This window comes from Peromyscus maniculatus, chromosome 2 (assembly GCF_049852395.1).
Source record: "Peromyscus maniculatus bairdii isolate BWxNUB_F1_BW_parent chromosome 2, HU_Pman_BW_mat_3.1, whole genome shotgun sequence".
In the NCBI taxonomy this organism is placed as follows: domain Eukaryota; kingdom Metazoa; phylum Chordata; class Mammalia; order Rodentia; family Cricetidae; genus Peromyscus; species Peromyscus maniculatus.
The window spans coordinates 107376532-107391669 of NC_134853.1; the positions used below are offsets into that span (position 1 = coordinate 107376532).

The 15138-nt window shown below is 39.7% G+C and overlaps 1 protein-coding gene across 1 annotated transcript in view; it reads right to left on the bottom strand.

Annotated features, from left to right (window-relative positions):
* Nucleotides 1-357: 357 nt before the first annotated feature.
* Saxo1 (stabilizer of axonemal microtubules 1) overlaps nt 358-15138 on the bottom strand; it is a 103080-nt gene continuing 88299 nt past the window's right edge. The window contains exon 4 of the mRNA XM_006975981.4: nt 358-1747. Within this exon, the coding sequence (XP_006976043.2) occupies nt 747-1747 (1001 nt within the window). The 3' untranslated portion in view covers nt 358-746. The remainder of the gene's footprint in view (nt 1748-15138) is intronic.

Below are 15138 nucleotides of genomic sequence, written 5' to 3' on the forward strand. Positions count from 1 at the left end.
CCTTCTCCCTGAAACTAGAGCCTACACTAATGTGAGAGAAGGCAAAAGTCTGGCAGGTCCTCGTAACCACAGAATTCCAACAGGACCTCTTCCCTTTCCTTCGCCAAGGACTGAAAAGAACCACACCCAATCAGACATCATTATCCTTGCTGGTATATCATGCAGGAAATAAGTAGACCGATGCCCTGTGAAGAAGACCAGTACACAGAAAACCCAAACAAGACTCCAGGCTGGGCCCAAAGAATCTCTTCCATTGCTGAGAAGTAATAAGGTGTTCATATGAAATCTCTCTCGAAGTCCCACGCAGACCGCTCTCAGCATGGAAAGTACATGAAGGTGAACAAACCAGCCTACAAATTCAGTGTCCCAAAATAAGGTTTATTCTTTGGCACTTCAACCTTTTCAAAGGTTCATCTCAATTCATACAATGATTCAATTAGATCAAGATCACAGAAATGTCACTGAGATCATCTTTGATTCCGTGAACAAAAGGGACCTGAAGGGGTTAGAGACATACAGTAGAGGGAGGGAGGGTTACAGGGGGTTAACCAGCCAATGAGTACATGTCATTTTCCTTTATTCAAGTGATTCTCATGCTATTCAAATATCCTATAGTTGATAATAACATTTTTCATTCTGAGGTAGGTGTTTTAATTTTTGTTACTGTTTTGAGAAATTCTTCAACGAATAATTTTTAGTTGTTTACTTTTAAAGGTACTGTGCAATTTTTAAATAATTTTTCAAAGTCAGGCTGATACTTCCAGTTCATTCTGGCCAGACTTTGCTGCATCATGTATAGAAAGACAGCTGTCCTGCCTAGAACCTGTCTCAGAAATTGACCTATATATCCTGTGCCCCATAGCATCCACTTCCTCAAAGATGTAGCCAGGGGGCTCCGTATATGATGCTGGGCATCTGCCCATTTCCTTGGGAGTAAAGCTAATAGAGTAAGTAGTCAGACCCTCCACAGGGATGTTTTGAGGGCCAACCCAGGCGGGCTTGTAGTTTTTAGTGGTGACAGGTGGGTGGGGCACATAGCAGGTCTTAGTGGTCGTCTGGCAATCCAAAGGCTCAACAGGCAGGCTCAGATGGTGAGTGGGTTTGACTGGCTTTGTCTGCACCGCTGCCCACTGCTTGTAGTCATCCTTGGTGGTGGTGGAGCTTTCAAAATGGCCCCTATTCTTAATGGAAGGTACAGGTCGGCAAGTTTGAGCCGGGAAACCCCTAAGGTATCTGTAATGGGTCTGCGTAGTTGTCAAAAGATCCATCTTCTCCTCAGGAGGGACATAGGAAACAGGAGCTTTGGTGAATATCTGGGGTGTTTCCCAAGCTTGGAACTTATCTTGAAACTCGGTGCTGTTCGAGAAAGGTATATCTTGTGGAGGCAACTTGGCTGGAGGTTTGGAGCTCTTGGCAGGCTCCCCTAGGAGGCCTCGGTAGGACTCTTTGTGCGTGGTCAGGTTCTCAAAAGGGATGTCACAGGGTCTAAATTTCTCAGGCTCTCTAACAAAGCGCTTCTCCACAGGGTGGGGCACATAGCTCATCTTGTAGTTAGTTAGATCCTCCAAGGGGATGTTATAGAGCTTTGGTTTGGCCGGAGGCTTACAGCTCACAGTAGTCACAAGGCCTTTTATGGTATAGTCATCCTGGTGTGTGGTCCTGTTTTCAAACCAGGTAGACTCTGGTCGGTACTTGTGTGGTGGACAAATAAGATCTCGTTTTGGTTGGTTCCAAGGTAAATAATCAGCTGAAATTAAAGAAGAGGTAATCACTGATCAATCAGGTCTCCCAATTTTCATGTGTTTTAACAAGCCCCAAAGCCATAAGCCAGTTTTCAATTACGATCTCTGATACAACAGAACAAAGTAGATCCCTGCTACCATCTCATGCATAAGCTTGGTATTTCAACTTGATGGTGCTTGCAGCCTGCTGTGCAGAGAGACCAATTTACTAAAGATCTCATATGCCACAATGCTGTGCACAGAGATTTTAGAGACCTAAGGTTTGAATCTATTGTAGCAGAGAAGTCTGACCCAAAGGCAGCCCTCTACCTGTGCAGGCAAAGGGCTGCCTCTCACTGGCAGCGTGCATGGAAAGATGCATGTGGTATCCAGTAACACGGAGATTCACACAACCCACCACTGATGATCCACCAGCCCAGCCAAACCAGGTCTACCTAGTCAATGGCTACTTTTGTGTCCTTGTGATGCTCATGTCTAATTCACATATACCAAATATACTGCTCCAAGGGAATAAGAATATGCTACTGCCTAATGAGCGAGTGGCCCCAGCTGCCTTGGCCTTAGTTCTCTGTATATTAGTTCATTTTCTCTTCAGAACCCCCTAATGAAAATACTCATTTTATAGATGCAGAAATGGAAACACAGAGAATTAGGGAATTCATACCCAGATTACTTTGTTTGAAGTTTTTTTTTTTTTAAAAAAAAAAAGTGTGGGTTCAAACCCAGTTTCAGAAGCCGTGGTCAAACCCACAGCACTCTTGAGAACATTATGTGCCAGCCAGTTATGCTAAGGCCTTTCCATACATAATCCTGTGACATCTTTACAGTCATCTTTTGTGATGATTATGATTTGTCTCTGTTTTGCAGATTTCCAAAGGACAGTCTCAGAGAAACTAAAAAGCTTGCCTGAAAATTGAAGACATAGACCTGACTCTGCAGTAATGCATCCAAACATCCCCAGTCACAACAGGAGAACTACATTTCTAAACACAGACTGAAAAAGAACCACCCAGGAAAAACTGTAGAGAAGAGCTAACTTCAGGGTGTCTGAAGAATCAAATACATAGTCAGAGCAAGAGGAACCTCTATGGTAGGTTGGAATGGCTAAGATGTAAGGACTCGCCCCAAAAGAAATCTGCACTGCCGGGCGGTGGTGGCGCACGCCTTTAATCCCAGCACTCGGGAGGCAGAGGCAGGCGGATCTCTATGAGTTTGAGGCCAGCCTGGTCTACAGAGCGAGATCCAGGAAAGGTGCAGAGCTACACACAAAAACTCTGTCTCAAAAAAAACCTTAAAAAAAAGAGAAAAGAAAGAAAGAAAGAAAGAAAAAGAAAGAAAGGAAGGAAGGAAGGAAGGAAGGAAGGAAGGAAGGAAGGAAGGAAGGAAGGAAGGAAGGAAGGAAAAAGAAAAAAAGAAAGAAAGAAATCTGCACTGGAGGAGCAGAGACACCCATCAGGTAGTTTCTGAAGCAACTTTATCCCAAATCTTCAGGACAGCTAGGAGACCAGAAGTCCAGTTGAGAACAATAGACCTGAGCATAGAGCACGCTGCCTTTCCCTTTAAAACCTGGCTCACAGTCAAGGCCTGTGTTGCCTCATTCTGCTCATCAGTTTCCAGGCCTAAAGTCACGGGGATGATCCACAAGGAGTTCTCTTGCACCTTTAGGGACAGACAGGTAGACCAAATACAGCTTCTCAGGAGTCTTAGACTTAAGTAATCAACAGAGTGGAGACCACAGGCATGATTTTTAACAGCTTGGTAGAGTTATAATTTGTGTAACTTTGTGTAACAAAATGTGCCACCTAGAAAACCTTTGTCTATCCCAAACACCACACATTTCCAGTTTTTTGCTGCTGTTTTGTTTTTATTTTTAGCACATGTTGATTTACTGCAGTATGCAGGATTCCATTGTAACATTTCATGCATGCATATAATGTAATGGGCCATTGATCATATTGTACATACCCCATTATGGTCTGTTATACTTGAGGGTTTGTGTCTCTCCATCCAGTAGTGCTATTTGGGGAGGTTATAGAACCTTTGGGGTGAAGGCCCTGGTTGGCAGATACAGGCCACTGGGAACAGGGCCTTGAGCATTATAGTCCAGGCAGGCTTCTAGTTCTTTCTCTGCCCCCTGATCTTCAAGAAGAGGCAGGCAGAGCCAGCCTGGTCTTCAGAGCAAGTTCCAGGCCAGCCAGGGCTACACAAAGAAACCCTGTCTCTGGAAAAGGAAAGAAAAGAAAAGAAAAGAAAAGAAAAGAAAAGAAAAGAAAAGAAAAGAAAAGAAAAGAAAAGAAAAGAAAAGAGAGGAGACGAGAGGAGAGGAGAGGAGAGGAGAAGAGAAGAGAAAAAAGGGGGAAAGGGAAAGAAAGGAAAGGAAAGGAAAGGAAAGGAAAGGAAAGGAAAGGAAAGGAAAGGAAAGAAAAGAAAAGAAAAGAAAAGAAAAGAAAAGAAAAGAAAAGAAAAGAAAAGAAAAAAGAAAAGAAAGGAAAGGAAAGGAAAGAAAACAGAGTCTGTATAGTCTGGCTGCACTAGAGCTCACTGTGAGGATCAGGCTAGCCTTAAACTCACAGATTTGCCTGTGTCTGCCTTCCAAGCGCTGGGATTAATGTCATGCACCACCACACCTGGCTTAAAAAAAATTATATGTACACATTTGTCTCTCTGAATTTATGTGTGCCACATGGGTGCAGAAGCCCATTACAGCCTGAAGAGAAAGAGTTGAGTCACCAAGAACTAGTATTAGAGGTGGTTGTGAGCTGCCTGATGTGGGCACTAAGAACCAAACCCAGGTATGGTGATATACTATGTTTCCCAAAATATTGTGCACCCTAATAAACTTATCTGGGGTCAGAGAACAGAACAGCCATAATATTAAACATAGAGGTTAGGCAGTGGTAGCACATGCCTTTAATCCTAACATTCCAGAGGCAGAGATCCATCTGGATCTCTGTGAGTTCAAAGCCACACAGCCAGGCATGGTGACTCATGCCTTTAATCCCAGGAAGTGTTGGCAGAAAGGTATATAAGGCATGAGGACCAGGAACTAAAGCTGGTTAAGCTTTCAGGCTTTTGAGCAGCAGTTCAGCTGAGATTCATTCTGGATGAGGACTCAGAGGCTTCCAGTCTGAGGAAACAGGATCAGCTGAGGAAACAGGATCAGCTGAGGAATTGGCAAGATCCTTTAAGATTCATGCTATATCCAGGTCCTCTGCAAGAGCAGCAAGCACTCAACCTCTGAGCCACCTCTCCAGCCACTGACTTTTTTACTACTCTTACGATTCCATTTATTATTCCCCTTCTGATGTTTATCAAATTTGGGCTTTGAACTTTGTTACTGTTGGGAAATCTTTTCTTGTTGAACGTTGTTCTTTCTAATCTCTTGCTCTATTCTTTCTGCCTTTGTCTATTCAAGTTTCTTCTCCCCTATCCCTGTGTCCTTCTGTGGCCTCATTCATTTACTATTTCCGTTCTTACCCTGGATAGTTCATAACTGCACAGCACATAGTCCAGCAGCTGCCACTTTCACACCTATAATCATTGATGACCTATAATCATTAATGACCTACAGTCATTGATGACCTATAATCATTAATGACCCCTGGTTTTCTGCATCTCCTATGCTGTGGTGTTGTCTCTGTCACCCTGATTTGTTTCTTCCTCATTAAGTGGTTCTGGGGATTGAATCTCCAAAAGCAGACTGTTCAAGAACACCCCAAATCCAGAAGAGATATCCAAACCAGCAGATGTACAAATCCCAACACTGAAACATAAGAAGCGTGAAAAAGCAACCTAGCATGATGGCTCCAGAAGGTCAGAACTCAACTATCGAACTGAAATAAATAAACTGCCAGGTAATTTTTAAAGTTTTATGATTAAAAAATTATCCATGACCTGAAAGAGATATAAACAAGCAGATGAATTCGGTCCAGACCCTAGAGAGGAAAGTTGTGGGAGAAACATCAGCAAAGTGGAAGAGAACAGCAGAAGTAGGAAAGAAAATATCAGCAACATAGAAGAAAAATTCAGTAAGGAAGTTAAGATTCTCTCTTTTTTTTTTTTAAAGAAATATTGAAAATGAAAAACTCAGTGAAATCATCAAAGAACACAATGGAAACTGTTACCCACAGACTCAACCAAGTGAAAGAAACAATATCATGTCTGGAGGACATGGCTGATGGAACACGACACTAACATATGATAAGGGAGCTTGAGATACAGATGGGTCAGTGCTTCAGAATGCTTGCTGCTCTTGCAGAGGATTAAAGTTCATGTCCTAGCACCCACACTGGGCAGAGCTCACAACTACCTGTAACCCTATCTCCAGAGGATCCAGCTCCCTCCTCTGCCTTCCATAGACAATGACACAGAGAGAGAGACTTACACTCATATAAATAAGAATAAATCCTTTTACAATAAAATAAATGTCAATAAGGTAAAATAAACAAATCAGCATGACCACAATGTCCAACACCTCTGAGATATGATCATAAGAACAAACCTAAGCATCTATATAATAGAAGAAAGAACCAAACACACACTTTAGTGCTTAGGAATACACAAACTGGTCAGTGAAATTACAGCAAAAACATTCCAAATCTAAGGGAGGAATTATATTCAAATACTAGAGGCATTTAAAATCCCAAATAGACATAATTGGAAAAGAACTCCCGCAGATATATTATAGTCAAGCCCTCAAAAACACAAAGCAAGGAAATAATATTAATTAGAAGGGAACACCAACTCACCTACAGAGGCAGAAATATCTAATAACATCAGCTCTAGGGTCAGCAAAACTCAAAGCCAGCAACCTTCAAAGCATGGACAGATACACTTCAACCCCTGAAAGTAAATAACTGCCAACCAAGGGTGCTATGTACAGCAAAACTCTTTTAGAATTGGTAGAAAAAAAAATGCTTCTTAAAGGAATACTAGATATTGGGGAAATAAATACAGTCTCAATCATGAATCATAGGACAGAACAAATTTCATAACTAACAAAGCTAGAGAAGAATCTAACATGTCCAACACAGTAAACCAACACAGCATTCATGATACTGACCAAAAGGAGAATAAAGAAAAAGAAATGTAAGTAACCCGAAAAACAACCAGTAGAATTGTGGAAATTGGTCAGAATACAGATAGTGCATACCTATATCCTAGCACTTTGGGGGTGGAGGCAAGAAAATCATGAGTTCAAGATCATCTTTAGCTATCTACTAGTTCAAAGCAAGCTGAGGCTACAGAAGACAGGCAATATTGTCAAAAAGAAGGGAAAAAAGAGGAAGAGGAGGAGAGGAAGGGAGGGAGAGATAGAAAAAAAGGAGAGAGGGAGAGATAGAGAGAGAGAAAATCATCTCACCAAGAGTTAGTGAACATTTCTCAATAATAATTTTAGATGTATGTGGCCTCAACTAACAGATTAGAAAAGTAAATATGCTGGGCAGTGGTGGCACATGCTGTTAATCCCAGCACTTAGGAGGCAGAAGCAAGCCTCTGAGTTTGATACCACCCTGGTCTACAGAGCAAATTACATAACAGCCAGGGCTACACTGAGAAACGCTATCTCAAAAAACAAAACAAGGATGGGAGGAGGGAGGACAGGGGAATCTAAGGCTGATATGTAAAATGAATAGAAAATCTCTTAATAAAAAAATAAAATAATTTTTTTAAAAAGAAAGAAAATTAAATACAACTTTCTGTTGTTCCTAAGGCTCATCCCTTATTGATAAAGATATAGAGACTGAAAGTCAAAGGATGAGAATCTATGAGGCACACCCCAACCGAAAGCAAGCCAGCATAGTTATCCTCATATCCGATGAAATTACCACAGCTCAGCATTAGAAGAGATTTAAAAAAAAGACCACTGCATGTTAATAAAGGGAACAATTCATAAAGAAGACACAACAATTTGTAAATATATATGCACCAAGCATTGGGGTTTCCAATTTATTAAAACAAACTTAATGGGCACAAAAGGTCAGGCAGCCCTGACACAATAATTATAGGTAAAGAGTTTCTGGTGCAGCCTGTTGTGGGGAGGAATATCCACATCCCTGTAAGTAACCCCTCACCAATGCTCTGTAAGGAAACCCAGTAAACACATTGATTCCCCCAGAATGAACTCTGACAGAATTGTATTATCAGTTTGTCAGTGGGATCTTAGGAGATGTGGTAGATGTTTTGTTTATGTCTCCTTATGGGAAGGAATTCCAGCCCCACCCAGATACCAAAACTAGATAAGGACACATACAAAAAAAAAAGGAAACTAAAGACTAACTCCCTGCTGTGGATATCACTCTATATAAATAAAACTCTGATGGCCAGTGACCAGGCAGGAAGTATAGGCGGGACAAAGAGAGAGGAGAATTGGGGAAACAGGAAGAAGGAGGAGAGACACTGCAGCCACCGCCAGGAGAAGCAGCTTGTGAAGACGCTGGGAAGCCACCAGCCACGTGGCAAGGTATAGATTTATAAAAATGGGTTAATTTAAGATAAAAGAACAGTTAGCAAGAAGCCTGCCATGGCCATACAGTTTATAAGTGATATAAGCGTCTGAGTGATTATTTTATATGTGGATTGTGGGACTGTGGGGCTTGGGGAACCTGGAGAGAAGCCCTCCAGCAACAAATGGCGCCCAACAGCTCGAGTTTCCACCTTAAACCTGAGAATATTTAATAACCAATTCTAAACAGAGCCAAAACCAGGTTCCTGCTTCTTGTCTCATATGAGCAGCTAGACGCCGCAAAACGCGGGTTTGAACACTGGCGGGTTCCTGGCGTGTGCATTTGACCGGCAGTATGGCGGGAATGAGGGGTCTAAGACGCCAGAGGCACATTATGCTGTGTAGTAGATTTAGTCTTTACTAGTATTTTTTTTTTAAAAAAAAAAAAAAGTTTTCTGGGCTACATGCTGCTTTGATAAAAGCTTAGACCCACTATTTCTGAGACTTGATGATTCCCAGAGGTGGCGGAAAACGTACCACTGCCATGTTGGGAAGCTGAAGTGGGCGGAGCCAGCAGCCACAGCGCTGTTTCAGGCTTAGAAGGATGCAGTTTAAAGCAATAGGCTCACAAAAAGACTGATTCAGATAACATCGTTTACAATGTGTGTAAAATATACGTAGGCTTGAAAGAGACAAAAGAATTAATGTAAAAAGCCACGTAAAGATGAATATTACACAGACAATCTGGATTGTGTTGTCTTTGGGATTTTTAACTGCAAAAAAACATTTGATCAAAAAAGATGTTGAATTAAACCAATATGTATATTTTAAAGGTAACTTGACTTCAAAATTTGGATTTAAGGATATGTTGCTTTGGAAAAGAGGTTCTGCTTTTGTTTCCACAGAAAGCCAGAGGCTATGGATTTGTTCCATATTAAGATACATCAGGTTTGACCAGCCAAGACCCCCTGAAAGATATCCGATGACACCATGGCCCAGATGATCCAACATCCAGAACGGTTTCAAGGCAACTGGCTCCCACAATACAGCCTCAAGGACTACCCCATAGGCCTAAAATTTTCTTTTGCGTCCCCATAAGATACAGCGCCCCCCTCCAGCAGGAAGTAGTAAGAGATGCTACGCCCAAATTCCCAAATATACCAAGCTGGCTTTAGAGGTGGAATTGGCTCACTCCCCCTCTAAACCCAGACATATTGCTTTAAAAAAAATGGTTAAGAGATTCTTGTGTCCCAAATCAGAAGAGCCCTCTGGTGTGGGACAGAGAAAAACCAATATTTTTATTTAAAACAGGTTGATTATAAATGTGGCCTCTTTCTAAAAAAGAAAAGGGGATATGATATAGATATATAGAGATGATAAGATAAAAGGGTAGATTAATGAACCTACTTTTAAAGAACAACTTGTTTAAAATGTTTTACATTGGTATAGATTTTAGTTTATGTTTAAAATGTTTTACATTGGTATAAATTTTAGTTTATTGATACAAACTTGAATTAATTTTGTTATACTGTATATATATATTTCTATTCTTGTTTGAGGTATTGTTTATGTAACTCATTTAAAATTGTAATGGATAATTAAAATAGATTAATAATTAGTCATCTATGATAATCATATTTGTAGCCATGTTAGTTAAGTCTTCTAGGTATACATAGAGATATTTCAGATAGATAGGTAATCTTCAAACACTTCATAGACCTAGAGAATATGGCATTTAAATAACTTAAAATTCTGTTGACGTGAGACACAATTGCTCCTGGCTGCACCAATTGATCCCGAGAGAATGTTGGGCTTCTAAGACATTTCCATTTGGAAGTTTGTCTTTTTGGCACAAAATGGCCTGCTGGGCAAAGAACTGCCCTTGCCTTGATGGCTGACAGTACAAATGCAATGCTGTCCTTTCTGGACAAGCAGGACACAAGGAAAGTGACCACTGTACTCTGCCAAGACAGGGTAAGATGGTCTCTCAGAATTCCTGCTTCTGAAAATGGTCTGTCAGATACTCTAGGCCTGTAACCAATTTGAATGCACCAACAATGCTGAGAAACATTAGGTGACTGTCCAGGCTGCCAGCTGTCTTGGTCTACTCTTGCAAGATTCCCGAAAGTTGCTTGCATCCATCTACCATTTCTCAGGTACCATTATGTTCCTTCTCAGGTCTTTGATGTGGTTGAAAACTAGATAGTTATAATTTCCTCAGTTATGATAAAAGATAAGTTAGCTATAAAACCTTAAACTCACAAATATAAGATAGATAGGACATCTTCTTTAATATTGTAACTATAATTCTTGCTCGGTAATTGTTTTGTTATATGTAATTTTACCATGTTAAAGTTAAAACCTTCCTTTTTAAAAAAAAGAAGAAAGGGGAAGTGCTGTGGATATCACTCTATATAAATAAAACTCTGATGGCCAGTGACCAGGCAGGAAGTATAGGCGGGAAAAAGAGAGAGGAGAATTGGGGAAACAGGAAGAAGGAGGAGAGACACTGCAGCCACCGCCAGGAGAAGCAGCTTGTGAAGACGCTGGGAAGCCACCAGCCACGTGGCAAGGTATAGATTTATAAAAATGGGTTAATTTAAGATAAAAGAACAGTTAGCAAGAAGCCTGCCACGGCCATACAGTTTATAAGTGATATAAGCGTCTGAGTGATTATTTTATATGTGGATTGTGGGACTGCGGGGCTTGGGGAACCTGGAGAGAAGCCCTCCAGCAACAACTCCCCCCAAAGAAAATATTCAAAAGTTCAATAAAATTCTTGCAAATTGAACAATACATTAAGAAGATTACACACCATGACCAAGTCGACTTCATACCAGGAATGCAAGGTTTATTCAACATACACAAACCAGTAAGTGTAATTCAGTACATAAATAGACTTAATTACAGAAACCACGTGATTATCTTAGTTATGCAGAAAAGGCCTTCAGCAAACATCCCTTTATAAGGAAAGTTGTGAGAAGGCTGGAAAGACAGCTGAGCTATCAAGAGCACAGGTTCAATTCCCAGCACCCACATGATAGCTCACAACTGTCTGTAATTCCAATTCCAGGGGATCCAACATCTTCTTCTGGACTCCATGGACACTGTATGTGTGTGGTACACCTGACACACAGGAAAAACACTCACATACATAAAATAAATCTTTCTTTTAAGCTCTGAAGAAACTAGAAACAAAAGGACTATACTTCAACATATTGAAGATTGTATACAACAAACCTATAGACAACATTATACTAACTGGGGAAAACTGAAACTCTAACATCTGGAATTAGACAAGAGTGTCCTCTCTCCACAAAGAACTTGAAATCTTAGACAAAGCAATAAGATAAGAAAAAAAATAAAAGGGGTACAGATAGAAAAAGAAAAAGTTAAAATATCCCTAGTTACATATGATGTGATCCTATATTTAACAGACCCTAAAGACTCACTAAAGTACTCTTAGACCTGATAAACCCTCTCTGCAAAGTAGCAAGGTACAAAATGAGCCTGCAAAAATTAGTAGTTTTTCTGTATTGATAAACTGGCCAAGAAAAAAAGTGGGTCACATTTATAAAAGCTTCAAAAAAACGAAATATGTGGGATAATAAACATACTCAAGGATATAGAAGTTCTCTACAATGAGAAGGAGACTTTTAGAAGATTGAAAGACTTCCCATGTTCATGCACAGGCAGAACTAATATTGTGAAACTGGCAATAGTACTGAAAACCATCTACGGATTCAATGTAACCCCACCACATTTTCAATGACATTCTTAACAAACATATAGAAACAATTTAAAATTCATATGGCAGCACAAAATACCCTGAATATCTAAGAAATCCTTTGCAGAAAGAGCAATGCCAGAGGTACCATGCGTATCACCTATTATCAGTCTACAACACAAAGACATAGTGGCAAAAACAGCATGATGCTTAAAACATCTTCCATGTTCATAGCAGCACTATTTGTAATAGCCAGAACCTGGAAACAACCTAGATGCCCATCAATGGAAGAATGGATGAAAAAAATGTGGTACATATACACAATGGAGTACTACTCAGCAGAGAAAAACAATGAAAGCATGAAATTTGCAGGCAAATGGATGGAACTGGAAAAAATCATCCTGAGTGAGGTAACCCAAACCCAGAAAGACAGTCATGGTATGTACTCACTCATTAAGTGGATTCTAGATATAAAATAAAGAACAATCAGACCACAACCCATAAAACCATGGAGGCTATATATATAGCATGGAGGTCCCTAGGACGACTGTGGCTTATAATAAATTTCAGTTTTACTCAATTATTGAAAAAAATAGCCAAATGAATGGAAACACATGAACTATGAACTGAGGGGCCCCCAACTGGATCAGGCCCTCTGAATAGGTGAGACAGTTGATTGGCTTGATCAGTTTGGGAGGCAACTAGGCAGTGGGACCAAGTCCTGTGCTCATTGCATGAGTTGGCTGTTTGAAACCTGGAGCTTATGCAGGGACACTTGGCTCAGTCTGGGGGGAAGGGACTGGACCTGCCTGGACTGAGTCTACCAGGTTGATCACAGTCCTCGGGGGAGGATTTGCCCTGGAGGAGGTGGGAATAGGGGGTAGGCTGGGGGTAAGGGAAGGGGGTGGGAGGGGGGAGAATAGGGGAACCTGTGGCTAATATGTAGAACTAAATGGCATTGTAAAATAAAATTAAATTAAAAAAAATCTTCCAACAACAGATCTTCCAACCAGTGAAATGCAATAGAGGACTCAGGAATAAATGCACACAGTTAGAGCCACTTCATTTTTGACAAAGCTTCCAAAAGCATACATTGGAGAAAAGACAGTCCTTTCAACAAATTCTGCAAGGAACTGGATTTCCATATGCAGAAGAATGAAATTAAATCCACATCTCTCATTCAAAAACCTTAATGTAAAATTCTTAATCTTTGAAGGTATTAGTGGGACATGTAAAACAAAACACTTCAATATAAGGAGCAGGGATGTCCTAACCAGCATTCCAATGTCACAGGAAATAACTCTATGTATTGCCAAATGGGATTATATAAAATTAAAAAGCTTCTGAACAACAAAGGAAACAATCATGAGAGACAAGTCATAACCTAGAATGGAATACAAACACACACACACACACACACACACACACACACACACACACACACACACACACCATTGTTCATATCATGCAAAGAATTAATATACAGTATATATAAAGAACTACAAAAAAATAAACCCCAAATAAGTAAATCATCCAATCAATAAACTGACTAATGAACTGAATAGAAGAGTCTCAAAAGAAGAAATAAAATGGCCAACAATATTTTCTAAAGTGGTAACACCCTTAGCCAGCCATTAGGGAAATGCAAATTAAGACTTTTAAGACACCATATCCCTGTAGGCAGAATGGCTATTATCAAGGAAAAAATGGCAACAAATGCTGGCAAAGATGTAGGAGAAGAGGAATTTTATTCATTACTCCGTGGGAATGTAAGTTTGTGCAGCCAGTCTGGAAATCAAGATGGAGGTTTCTCAAAAAACTGGAAACAGAACTAACACATGAACCAAATGCACTTTTCGGTATAAAACCACCATGATGGACTGCATTCTCAAACCTTCAAGTGACTTTCTTGTCAGACATTTAGTCACAGCTGAGAATAAGTAATGAGTCTATTTTATCCTAGTGATTTCAAAGTTTTAGATATTCTTATAAGGTCTTCCATCAAGTTTTGTTTTTTTGTTTTGTTTTTGTTTTTGTTTTATGAGCAAGCAAGATCTAGATCAATCTTCTGCATGTGAATACTCAAGTCTCCCAACATAATTTGCTAAAAAGCTATCTCTTTTCCAGGAGACATTTTTGCACTTTTGTTGAAAATCAAATGTCTAGAGGTGCTTGGATTCATTTCTGTGTATTCATCACTGTCCCCTTGGTCAATGTGTCTGTTTTTATGCCTAGACAATGCCAGTTTTTGCTCTCCTGGTTGTGATGTGATGGAGAGCAGGTACTGAGATGCCTCCAGCTTTACTCTTTTGTTCAGGACTTTGTTTCCCTATGCACTTTAGGAGCTCTTTTTCAAGTTCGGAGAACAATGTCATCAGTATTTTGATATAATAGACATTTTAGCAATATCAGTTCTGCTGATCCATGAACATGGGCGGCCCTTCCAGCTCACAGAATCCTCTTTAATTTCTTTCTTTGGTGTTTTATAGATTTCTCTGTAAAGGTCTCTCTGCTCATCGGTTAGATTTATTCCTAGTTATTTTATTCTTTTTGAAGCTATTATGAATGGGACAGTTTTCCTAATTTCTTTCTCACGGGTTTATTTTGTGTATATGTTAAAAAGCCACAGTTTTGGGGTTTTGTTGTTTTTGTTTTTTATTAGTGTATATTTTGTATACTTCTACTTCACTGAATATTCTGGGCCTAGAAGTATTTTGTTTGAATCTTTAAGATTTTCTAATTATAGAATTCTAGCATCTGCAAATAGGCATAGCTTTACTTCTTCCTGATTTTATCTTGGGTTTTTTGCTTGGTTGCTTGGTTTATTTGTTTTGCTGTTGTTCTTTTCTTTTTGGTTTTTTGTTTTGTTTTGTTTTGTTTTGTTTTGTTTTGTTTTTGCCATGTTTGCTAAGGCTAAAATTTCACTAACTCTATTGAGTAAGAGTGATGAGAATGGGTACCATATCTTATTCATTCTAGAGGAAATGCATTTAATTTCAACACTTATGGCACGGTCTATAGATTTGTTACATATAAGCCTTTATTGTTTGGACATAGTACCTCTTTTGGGGAAATCAAGAAGGGATGTTAATTTTTATTAAAAAGTCATCTACTGAACATTGGGATGTTTTTGTACTTTGTATGCTAAATTATACTTATCTCATGACTGTCAAACTATCATCCCTAGAATTAAAGTTTAATATTCTTTTTAATATGCTGTTAAA